The sequence below is a fragment of the Salvelinus fontinalis genome, chromosome 37 (genome assembly GCF_029448725.1).
Source record: "Salvelinus fontinalis isolate EN_2023a chromosome 37, ASM2944872v1, whole genome shotgun sequence".
NCBI lineage: Eukaryota > Metazoa > Chordata > Actinopteri > Salmoniformes > Salmonidae > Salvelinus > Salvelinus fontinalis.
This window is the reverse complement of record NC_074701.1, coordinates 6,021,460-6,034,082: the sequence shown is the minus strand read 5'-3', so window position 1 is coordinate 6,034,082 and position 12,623 is coordinate 6,021,460. Positions and strand designations below refer to the sequence as shown.

At 40.0% G+C, this 12,623-nt stretch overlaps 1 protein-coding gene across 1 annotated transcript in view; it reads right to left on the bottom strand.

Moving 5' to 3' along the window:
- The window catches only part of LOC129835906 (collagen alpha-1(XIX) chain), a 154,655-nt gene that overhangs the window by 121,870 nt on the left and 20,162 nt on the right, over positions 1–12,623 (bottom strand). The window contains exons 5-6 of the mRNA XM_055901613.1: positions 1,115–1,238; positions 393–668 (exon numbers count right to left, since the gene is read on the bottom strand). Coding sequence (XP_055757588.1) covers positions 393–668; positions 1,115–1,238 — 400 coding nt within the window. The remainder of the gene's footprint in view (positions 1–392; positions 669–1,114; positions 1,239–12,623) is intronic.

Below are 12,623 nucleotides of genomic sequence, written 5' to 3'. Positions count from 1 at the left end.
TTACCTGGAAGCCTAATGAGAACTACTGGGGAATGTTCTGTGATGATTGTTACAGGTGTTGTGCACAAAATATATGAATGTTAGGAGAATATTCCAACGATAATTAATTAAAAATATTATTGAAAAATAAAATATTTTGTTGTCAAAAGGGATGTTATCATCCTACTGTTAGATAAAACCCTAACTAGAACTTAATGGGAATCTTAGCTAATGTTCTGGGAATGTTCCCGGTTTGCTGGGACCCTTCTAGACATTGCCCTTGAGGGCAAACATATATAATTACTGTATGTTTAAAACTATTATGTCGATCTCATGGACTGTCAGTCATTTCATCCGTCTATGAATTTCAGCACGGTTATATTTCCAGATTGTGGCTTTAGGCCTAAACGTACATCTACAGGCCGTCCATCCTCCACCCGGGTTGTAATCAGTGTATATCCGCTGGGGTCGATTTCATCCTTCTCGTCTGTCAGCCTCCTCTCTATTAGTTTACAGTCCATGTAAACGGAGACGATGCTGCTTTGGACCGCCACACCCAGCTTGTGCCACTGGCGGTCAAACAGGGTGTGCAGGTCTCGGCTCTTAAAGGTGTAGTGGAGGCTGTTCTTCAGAAGGCCCCGGGCTGAGAACTCCACTGCTCGTTTGGCACCGTCCAACACTACAGACACCTGAAGGTAGAGCCGGAGGAGATTGTAAGACATTATATCGTCTCATAACAAGTTATAAAGCTTTATACCTGCCGGTAAAGTGTTACCTTCCATTCATTACCATCAGGGTCATACAGGCATCAGTCATGGCATGAAAACGTTGATCAATGAACCAATGGTTAACCAACCGACAGACCGACCTACTGACCACACGGCCAACCGACTTGACTGACCTACCGGCCAACCGACCTACCAGCCAACCGACCTACCGGCCAACCGACCTACCAGCCAACCTACCAGCCAACCAGCCGATGGACCGACCGACCTGCCGGGCGAACTGGCAGAGTGAGTGAGCGATCGACTGATCAGTCAATCAACCAACCAATAAATCAATATAGATCCAAACCCACTTCAATGCTATACATCCAGACATCATGAATATCCTTATAGTGGCCACTCTGACCTACCTGGGTACCTCCCGTCTGGTCGAATATCTGCCACAGATACCAGCGGTCTTTCTTGGTGGTTTTCCTCAGCCGGAAGGTGGTCACTAGAGAGTATTCACTGGACAGACCATTGGGGAACACCAATCTGAAAGACAAAATGTACCTTGTTCGAGCTGCATATTGTCAAATTGAATCGCAAAACGATATGAAACTTAACAATGGGCCTAACAGTCAAAACATTGTTTCAGAACTTTCAGTCTTGGTTGGAAGAGCATTAATAGCTAACGTATAATATTTCACCCATAAAATTAGCATTTGCTAAATGGACTGTCAAAAATAAATATTCAGAATGAATATGAATATTCATGCTCCATATCTTATAGCTTTCTATGACTGTGTAGTAAGCAAACCAATCAACTTGAATCACTTGACAACGTTCTTCTATAGCCCCCTAGTGCACAATGGCCGCTTACATAAAAAGCTAGAGTTTTATGCCAAACATGATTCATCCAGACAGATTACATTTATTTCAGCATCCCTGTCATTCCAAATTGTAACGTCCTGACCAGAGTTCTTATGTGTTTTGCTTGTTTAGTGTTGGTCAGGACGTGAGCTGGGTGGGAATTCTATGTTGTGTGTCTAGTTAGTCTGTTTCTGTGTCCAGCCTAATATGGTTCTCAATCAGAGACAGCTGTCAATCGTTGTCCCTGATTGAGAATCATATATAGGTGGCTTGTTTTGTGTTGGGGATTGTGGGTGGGTGTTTTCCTGTGTCTGTGTCTGTCGTACCACACGGGACTGTTTCGTTTTCGTTCGTTTGGTTAGTCTGTTCCTGTTCGTGCGTTCTTCGTGTTATGTAAGTTCGTTTGTTCAGGTCTGTTGACTTTGTTTATTGTTTTGTAGTTTGTTCAAGTATATTTTCGTCTTCGTTATTATTATTAAAATCATCATGTATTCCACCTACGCTGCATTTTGGTCCAATCCTTCTCGCCTCTCCTCATCCGAGGAGGAGGAAAAATATGACGACCGGTACACAAATCGAATAATCATTTATTCAAACTTCAATTCAATTCCTCTTACTTCACAAACAGGTCTGGACTAGAAAACACAAGACCGTGGCTGACTACAGTATATAGCTTAGAAAGAAAACATTGTTATAAAGAGAAAAATGTAAAAAGGTAAGAAAGAAGAAAAGGCAATAGGTTTGTTAACCCAGACGTTCCAGTTCAACTGATACACCGTGTTGGCAGAACATCTCCAGCACATTGTGAAGACTGAATGTAATGGGGATGGTACCACCAAAATAGACCTCATTCATTATAGAAACACTAACACTATTCCTCTTCCATTTCTTCACTGATACTTCTCCTATTTCCATCCTGTTGAATAAACACTTTAACCCCTCAAACTGAGCCTGGGACTCACGTTCAGATTAGACTATTGTAATGCATTAACAGCTAAAAGTGAAGCACCAGAAACACAATCATTCAGGTTTAGCTTAAATCACAACGATGCAATGATAAGGCCATTCAAAGACATGAGGAGAGAGAAAGAGAGAGAGAAGGAGGGAGCAACAGAGAGAGTGGGATACAGACAGAGAGAGAGATCAAGGAAGGGAGGGAGAGAGAGTGGTGGGAAGGAAAGAGAGAGAGGGGGTCTGGGGAGCGAGAGAGAGAGGAGAAGAGAGAGATGGGGAAGAATGAGAGAGGGGGAGAGCGATAGAGGTGGGGGGAGATAGAGAGGAGAGAGGAGAGAGAGAGAGGTGACAAAAGAGTAAGAGAGAGACTAAGCTCACTTCAGATAGGCTGAAATGAGTTCTCCTCTTCATAGATCATGTCCTATTCTCCCAGAGCCATACCCCTCCTGCCTTGTGTGTCCCTTGAATTCTCACAGAACGTTGACACAGCATATGATTAAAATATATATGCAGCGAGGTTAAAGTCACAGAAAGATCTTTCTGAGGGTAGGCGAGAGAAAGAGAGAGACTGGGAAGGTGAATCGTCGCCTTGGGGCAAAAAGAGAACATTTATATTGCAATTCAATGGAGAGAGACGAGCAGGACTATTCATAAAAATAGAGGTTTATTCCCTGAGATTCCACCTAAAGAAATGATTTGGAATTCCTGCATAAAACAGCAGAGATCCCATCTGGGCACATAATTCCACGTCTATTCCACGTTGGTGAAAACAATACTAATTCAACCAATGTGTTCCCAGTGGGATAGTTATGTCTCCAGAATAAGGAGAGAGATACATTAAAGGAATTAGACTAATTCGACCCAGAGAGGGGACTAAAACATGTACTTTTCACTTCCATCAAACCTTTAATATCACAGGTTAGGTCTCACTGAGCTGCAATCTGTTCTACCGGGAAGAGCTGTTCATTCAGGGTACTGTGCCTTGCAAAATTATTCACCCCCCTTGGCATTTTTCCTATTTTGTTGCCTTAAAAATCAACTTATATTTCAGGTTGTATCTGGATTTCATGTAATGGACATACACAAAATAGTCCAAATTGGTGAAGTGAAATTTAAAAAAAATTTAAACTGAAAAGTGGTGTGTGCATATGTATTCACCCCCTTTGCTATGAAGCCCTTTGCATCTTCAAAGTGGTAGGCATGTTGTATAAATCAAATGATACAAACCCCTCAAAAATATATTTTAATTCCAGGGTGTAAGGCAACAAAATGCCAAGGGGGGTGAATACTTTCGCATGCCACTGTATTTCTATCTAATGTTAGTATGTGTAAATGAGCCTGTTGTGGTCATTTACACACATTATCTACATTGGAGCACTTGACCCCTAGGGGTTAGATGTCAAGGGTTATACGTTACTGACACCTCCTCCCACCCTCTACCCTCCTCCTCCTCCTCACCCCCCCCCCCTCCTCCTCCTCCTCCCACCCTCTACCCTCCTCCTCCTCCTCCTCCCACCCTCTACCCTCCTCCTCCTCCTCCTCACCCCCCCCCCCCCTCCTCCTCCTCACCCCCCCCTCCTCCTCCTCCCACCCTCTACCCTCCTCCTCCTCCTCACCCCCCCCCCCTCCTCCTCCTCCTCCTCCCACCCTCTACCCTCCTCCTCCTCCTCCCACCCCCCCCCTCCTCCTCCTCCTCCCCCCCCCCCCCTCCTCCTCCTCCTCACCCCCCCCCCTCCTCCTCCTCCTCCTCCCACCCTCTACCCTCCTCCTCCTCCTCACACCCCCCCCCTCCTCCTCCTCCTCACCCCCCCCCCCCCTCCTCCTCCTCACCCCCCCCTCCTCCTCCTCACCACCCCCCCCCCCTCCTCCTCCTCACCCCCCCTCCTCCTCCTCCCACCCTCTACCCTCCTCCTCCTCCTCACCCCCCCCCCTCCTCCTCCTCCCACCCTCTACCCTCCTCCTCCTCCTCCTCCCACCCTCTACCCTCCTCCTCCTCCTCACCCCCCCCCCCCTCCTCCTCCTCCTCCTCCCACCCTCTACCCTCCTCCTCCTCCTCCTCCCACCCTCTACCCTCCTCCTCCTCCTCACCCCCCCCCTCCTCCTCCTCCTCACCCCCCCACCCCTCCTCCTCCTCCTCACCCCCCCCCCTCCTCCTCCTCCTCACCCCCCCCCCTCCTCCTCCTCCTCACCCCCCCCCCCCTCCTCCTCCTCCTCACCCCCCCCCCTCCTCCTCCTCCTCACCCCCCCCCCCCTCCTCCTCCTCCTCACCCCCCCCCCTCCTCCTCCTCCTCACCCCCCCCCCCCTCCTCCTCCTCCTCACCCCCCCCCCCCCCCCCCTCCTCCACTGCTTACCATCTGCGGCTCAAACACGTGCTCCTACCAAGTGGATTTGGTTTGTGAACAGCGTTTGCTTTTCCCCCCAAACACATTTAAAGTCCTCTCCTTTCTGAGTGCCAGTCCAGTGGTGCCTGTCTATGAATCCTCTAGGACACTTCGTTTTAACCTCTGGTCTAGAAGTGCTTCATTTGATGAGTATTGCTAATTCACCCACAGAAATATTGACCGTTAAAAACATTAATTTAAAAAAATGTTACTCTCTTACTGCTGTGGGGTTGTGGGGAGAAATAAGATACCACTTTAGTGACAAAACTTTCTGAAAACTATTTTATTTGCCCTCTTCTTTCACTCTTTGACAAAGTGAGTCTGACAGAAATCTAATCATGGATGCCAAAATGACATCGTCAGCTCGTGTTCAAGAAACACAAACAAGAAGCACAACCAGATGAAGCTCGGAAGGGATATGTTACCTCGGTGATGCATAGACTATGAATATGTTACCTCGGTGATGCATAGACTATGAATATGCAAACAATCAAAGAAAGTGTGAATGCAAGCACTTTCTTTCAGACTCAAAAGTGTGTGTGTGTGGGTGGAATAGAGAGAGAGAACAAAGAATAGAAAGAGAGAACAGAGAGAGCGAGAGAATAACCCCAGTTGGAAACAGTGAATTTGCAATTTCACTGACGTGTTCAGTGGTATCATGAGACAGAATATTGAGAGAGATAAAAAGAAAGTTAAAAAGAAAGATAGAAATTGTACTTACATTACATGATAGAATACAGTAACACACTGAGACTTACATTACAGGATAGAATACAGTAACACACTGAGACTTACATTACAGGGTAGATTACAGTAACACACTGAGACTTACATTATAGGGTAGAATACAGTAACACACTGAGACTTACATTATAGGGTAGAATACAGTAACACACTGAGACTTACATTATAGGGTAGAATAGAGTAACACACTGAGAATTATATTACAGGGTAGAATACAGTAACACATTGAGACTTATATTACAGGGTAGAATTCAGTAACACACTGAGACTTACATTACAGGGTAGAGTAAAGTAACACATTGAGACTTACATTACAGGGTAGAATAAAGTAACACATTGAGACTTATATTACAGGGTAGATTACAGTAACACATTGAGACTTATATTACAGGGTAGAATACAGTAACACATTGAGACTTATATTAAAGGGTAGAATACAGTAACACACTGAGACTTACATTACAGGGTAGAATACAGTAACACTGAGACTTACATTACAGGGTAGATTACAGTAACACACTGAGACTTACATTATAGGGTAGAATACAGTAACACACTGAGACTTACATTATAGGGTAGAATACAGTAACACACTGAGACTTACATTATAGGGTAGAATACAGTAACACACTGAGACTTACATTATAGGGTAGAATACAGTAACACAATGAGACTTACATTATAGGGTAGAATACAGTAACACACTGAGACTTACATTATAGGGTAGAATACAGTAACACACTGAGACTTACATTATAGGGTAGAATACAGTAACACACTGAGACTTACATTACAGGGTAGAATACAGTAACACACTGAGACTTACATTACAGGGTAGATTACAGTAACACACTGAGACTTACATTATAGGGTAGAATACAGTAACACATTGAGACTTATATTACAGGGTAGAATTCAGTAACACACTGAGAATTACATTATAGGATAGAATACAGTAACACACTGCAACTTACATTATAGGGTAGATTACAGTAACACACTGCAACTTACATTATAGGGTAGAATACAGTAACACACTGAGACTTGCATTACAGGCTAGAATACAGTAACACATTGAGACTTACATTACAGGATAGAATACAGTAACACACTGAGACTTACATTACAGGGTAGATTACAGTAACACACTGAGACTTACATTATAGGGTAGAATACAGTAACACACTGAGACTTACATTATAGGGTAGAATAGAGTAACACACTGAGACTTACATTATAGGGTAGAATTCAGTAACACACTGAGACTTACATTACAGGGTAGAATAAAGTAACACATTGAGACTTATATTACAGGGTAGATTACAGTAACACACTGAGACTTACATTATAGGGTAGAATACAGTAACACACTGAGACTTACATTATAGGGTAGAATACAGTAACACAATGAGACTTACATTATAGGGTAGAATACAGTAACACACTGAGACTTACATTATAGGGTAGAATACAGTAACACACTGAGACTTACATTATAGGGTAGAATACAGTAACACACTGAGACTTACATTACAGGGTAGAATACAGTAACACACTGAGACTTACATTACAGGGTAGAATACAGTAACACACTGAGAATTACATTATAGGATAGAATACAGTAACACACTGCAACTTACATTATAGGGTAGAATACAGTAACACACTGCAACTTACATTATAGGGTAGAATACAGTAACACACTGAGACTTACATTACAGGCTAGAATACAGTAACACATTGAGACTTACATTACAGTATAAAATACAGTAACACACTGAGACTTACATTACAGGGTAGAATACAGTAACACATTGAGACTTATATTACAGGGTAGAATTCAGTAACACACTGAGAATTACATTACAGGGTAGAATAAAGTAACACATTGAGACTTACATTATAGGGTAGATTACAGTAACACACTGCAACTTACATTATAGGGTAGAATACAGTAACACACTGAGACTTGCATTACAGAATAGAATACAGTAACACATTGAGACTTACATTACAGGATAGAATACAGTAACACACTGAGACTTACATTACAGGGTAGATTACAGTAACACACTGAGACTTACATTATAGGGTAGAATACAGTAACACACTGAGACTTACATTATAGGGTAGAATAGAGTAACACACTGAGACTTACATTATAGGGTAGATTACAGTAACACACTGAGACTTACATTACAGGATAAAATACAGTAACACACTGAGAATTATATTACAGGGTAGAATACAGTAACACATTGAGACTTATATTACAGGGTAGAATTCAGTAACACACTGAGACTTACATTACAGGGTAGAATAAAGTAACACATTGAGACTTACATTACAGGGTAGAATAAAGTAACACACTGAGATTTACATTATAGGGTAGAATACAGTAACACACTGAGACTTACATTATAGGGTAGAATAGAGTAACACACTGAGACTTACATTACAGGGTAGAATACAGTAACACACTGAGACTTACATTATAGGGTAGAATACAGTAACACAATGAGACTTACATTATAGGGTAGAATACAGTAACACAATGAGACTTACATTACAGGGTAGAATACAGTAACACACTGAGACTTACATTATAGGGTAGAATACAGTAACACACTGAGACTTACATTATAGGGTAGAATACAGTAACACACTGAGACTTACATTATAGGGTAGAATACAGTAACACACTGAGACTTACATTATAGGGTAGAATACAGTAACACACTGAGAATTACATTATAGGATAGAATACAGTAACACACTGCAACTTACATTATAGGGTAGAATACAGTAACACACTGCAACTTACATTATAGGGTAGAATACAGTAACACACTGAGACTTACATTACAGGCTAGAATACAGTAACACATTGAGACTTATATTACAGGGTAGAATTCAGTAACACACTGAGACTTACATTACAGGGTAGAATAAAGTAACACATTGAGACTTATATTACAGGGTAGATTACAGTAACACACTGAGACTTACATTATAGGGTAGAATACAGTAACACACTGAGACTTACATTATAGGGTAGAATACAGTAACACAATGAGACTTACATTATAGGGTAGAATACAGTAACACACTGAGACTTACATTATAGGGTAGAATACAGTAACACACTGAGACTTACATTATAGGGTAGAATACAGTAACACACTGAGACTTACATTACAGGGTAGAATACAGTAACACACTGAGACTTACATTACAGGGTAGAATACAGTAACACACTGAGACTTACATTACAGGGTAGAATACAGTAACACATTGAGACATATTACAGGGTAGAATTCAGTAACACACTGAGACTTACATTATAGGGTAGAATACAGTAACACACTGCAACTTACATTATAGGGTAGAATACAGTAACACACTGAGACTTACATTACAGGCTAGAATACAGTAACACATTGAGACTTACATTACAGTATAAAATACAGTAACACACTGAGACTTACATTACAGGGTAGAATACAGTAACACATTGAGACATATTACAGGGTAGAATTCAGTAACACACTGAGACTTACATTACAGGGTAGAATAAAGTAACACATTGAGACTTACATTACAGGGTAGAATAAAGTAATACATTGAGACTTATATTACAGGGTAGATTACAGTAACACATTGAGACTTATATTACAGGGTAGAATACAGTAACACATTGAGACTTATATTAAAGGGTAGAATACAGTAACACACTGAGACTTACATTACAGGGTAGAATACAGTAACACACTGAGACTTACATTATAGGGTAGAATACAGTAACACAATGAGACTTACATTATAGGGTAGAATACAGTAACACACTGAGACTTACATTATAGGGTAGAATACAGTAACACACTGAGACTTACATTATAGGGTAGAATACAGTAACACACTGAGACTTACATTACAGGGTAGAATACAGTAACACACTGAGACTTACATTATAGGGTAGAATAGAGTAACACACTGAGACTTACATTATAAGGTAGATTACAGTAACACACTGAGACTTACATTACAGGATAAAATACAGTAACACACTGAGAATTATATTACAGGGTAGAATACAGTAACACATTGAGACTTATATTACAGGGTAAAATTCAGTAACACACTGAGACTTACATTACAGGGAAGAATAAAGTAACACATTGAGACTTACATTACAGGGTAGAATAAAGTAACACATTGAGACTTATATTACAGGGTAGAATACAGTAACACATTGAGACTTATATTACAGGGTAGAATACAGTAACACATTGAGACTTATATTAAAGGGTAGAATACAGTAACACACTGAGACTTACATTACAGGGTAGAATACAGTAACACTGAGACTTACATTATAGGGTAGAATACAGTAACACACTGAGACTTACATTATAGGGTAGAATACAGTAACACACTGAGACTTACATTATAGGGTAGAATACAGTAACACACTGAGACTTACATTACAGGGTAGAATACAGTAACACACTGAGACTTACATTACAGGGTAGAATACAGTAACACACTGAGAATTACATTATAGGATAGAATACAGTAACACACTGCAACTTACATTATAGGGTAGAATACAGTAACACACTGCACCTTACATTATAGGGTAGAATACAGTAACACACTGAGACTTACATTACAGGCTAGAATACAGTAACACATTGAGACTAACATTACAGGATAAAATACAGTAACACACTGAGACTTACATTACAGGGTAGAATACAGTAACACATTGAGACTTATATTACAGGGTAGAATTCAGTAACACACTGAGACTTACATTACAGGGTAGAATAAAGTAACACATTGAGACTTACATTATAGGGTAGAATACAGTAACACACTGAGACTTACATTACAGGGTAGAATACAGTAACACACTGAGACTTACATTACAGGGTAGAATACAGTAACACACTGAGAATTACATTATAGGATAGAATACAGTAACACACTGCAACTTACATTATAGGGTAGAATACAGTAACACACTGCAACTTACATTATAGGGTAGAATACAGTAACACACTGAGACTTGCATTACAGGCTAGAATACAGTAACACATTGAGACTTACATTACAGGATAGAATACAGTAACACACTGAGAATTATATTACAGGGTAGAATACAGTAACACATTGAGACTTATATTACAGGGTAAAATTCAGTAACACACTGAGACTTACATTACAGGGAAGAATAAAGTAACACATTGAGACTTACATTACAGGGTAGAATAAAGTAACACATTGAGACTTATATTACAGGGTAGAATACAGTAACACATTGAGACTTATATTACAGGGTAGAATACAGTAACACATTGAGACTTATATTAAAGGGTAGAATACAGTAACACACTGAGACTTACATTACAGGGTAGAATACAGTAACACTGAGACTTACATTATAGGGTAGAATACAGTAACACACTGAGACTTACATTATAGGGTAGAATACAGTAACACACTGAGACTTACATTATAGGGTAGAATACAGTAACACACTGAGACTTACATTACAGGGTAGAATACAGTAACACACTGAAACTTACATTACAGGGTAGAATACAGTAACACACTGAGAATTACATTATAGGATAGAATACAGTAACACACTGCAACTTACATTATAGGGTAGAATACAGTAACACACTGCAACTTACATTATAGGGTAGAATACAGTAACACACTGAGACTTACATTACAGGCTAGAATACAGTAACACATTGAGACTAACATTACAGGATAAAATACAGTAACACACTGAGACTTACATTACAGGGTAGAATACAGTAACACATTGAGACTTATATTACAGGGTAGAATTCAGTAACACACTGAGACTTACATTACAGGGTAGAATAAAGTAACACATTGAGACTTACATTATAGGGTAGAATACAGTAACACACTGAGACTTACATTACAGGGTAGAATACAGTAACACACTGAGACTTACATTACAGGGTAGAATACAGTAACACACTGAGAATTACATTATAGGATAGAATACAGTAACACACTGCAACTTACATTATAGGGTAGAATACAGTAACACACTGCAACTTACATTATAGGGTAGAATACAGTAACACACTGAGACTTGCATTACAGGCTAGAATACAGTAACACATTGAGACTTACATTACAGGATAGAATACAGTAACACACTGAGACTTACATTACAAGGTAGATTACAGTAACACACTGAGACTTACATTATAGGGTAGAATACAGTAACACACTGAGACTTACATTATAGGGTAGAATACAGTAACACACTGAGACTTACATTATAGGGTAGAATAGAGTAACACACTGAGACTTACATTATAGGGTAGATTACAGTAACACACTGAGACTTACATTACAGGATAAAATACAGTAACACACTGAGAATTATATTACAGGGTAGAATACAGTAACACATTGAGACTTATATTACAGGGTAGAATTCAGTAACACACTGAGACTTACATTACAGGGTAGTATAAAGTAACACATTGAGACTTACATTACAGGGTAGAATAAAGTAACACACTGAGATTTACATTATAGGGTAGAATACAGTAACACACTGAGACTTACATTATAGGGTAGAATACAGTAACACACTGAGACTTACATTACAGGGTAGAATACAGTAACACACTGAGACTTACATTATAGGGTAGAATACAGTAACACAATGAGACTTACATTATAGGGTAGAATACAGTAACACACTGAGACTTACATTATAGGGTAGAATACAGTAACACACTGAGACTTACATTATAGGGTAGAATACAGTAACACACTGAGACTTACATTACAGGGTAGAATACAGTAACACACTGAGACTTACATTACAGGGTAGAATACAGTAACACACTGAGAATTACATTATAGGATAGAATACAGTAACACACTGCAACTTACATTATAGGGTAGAATACAGTAACACAC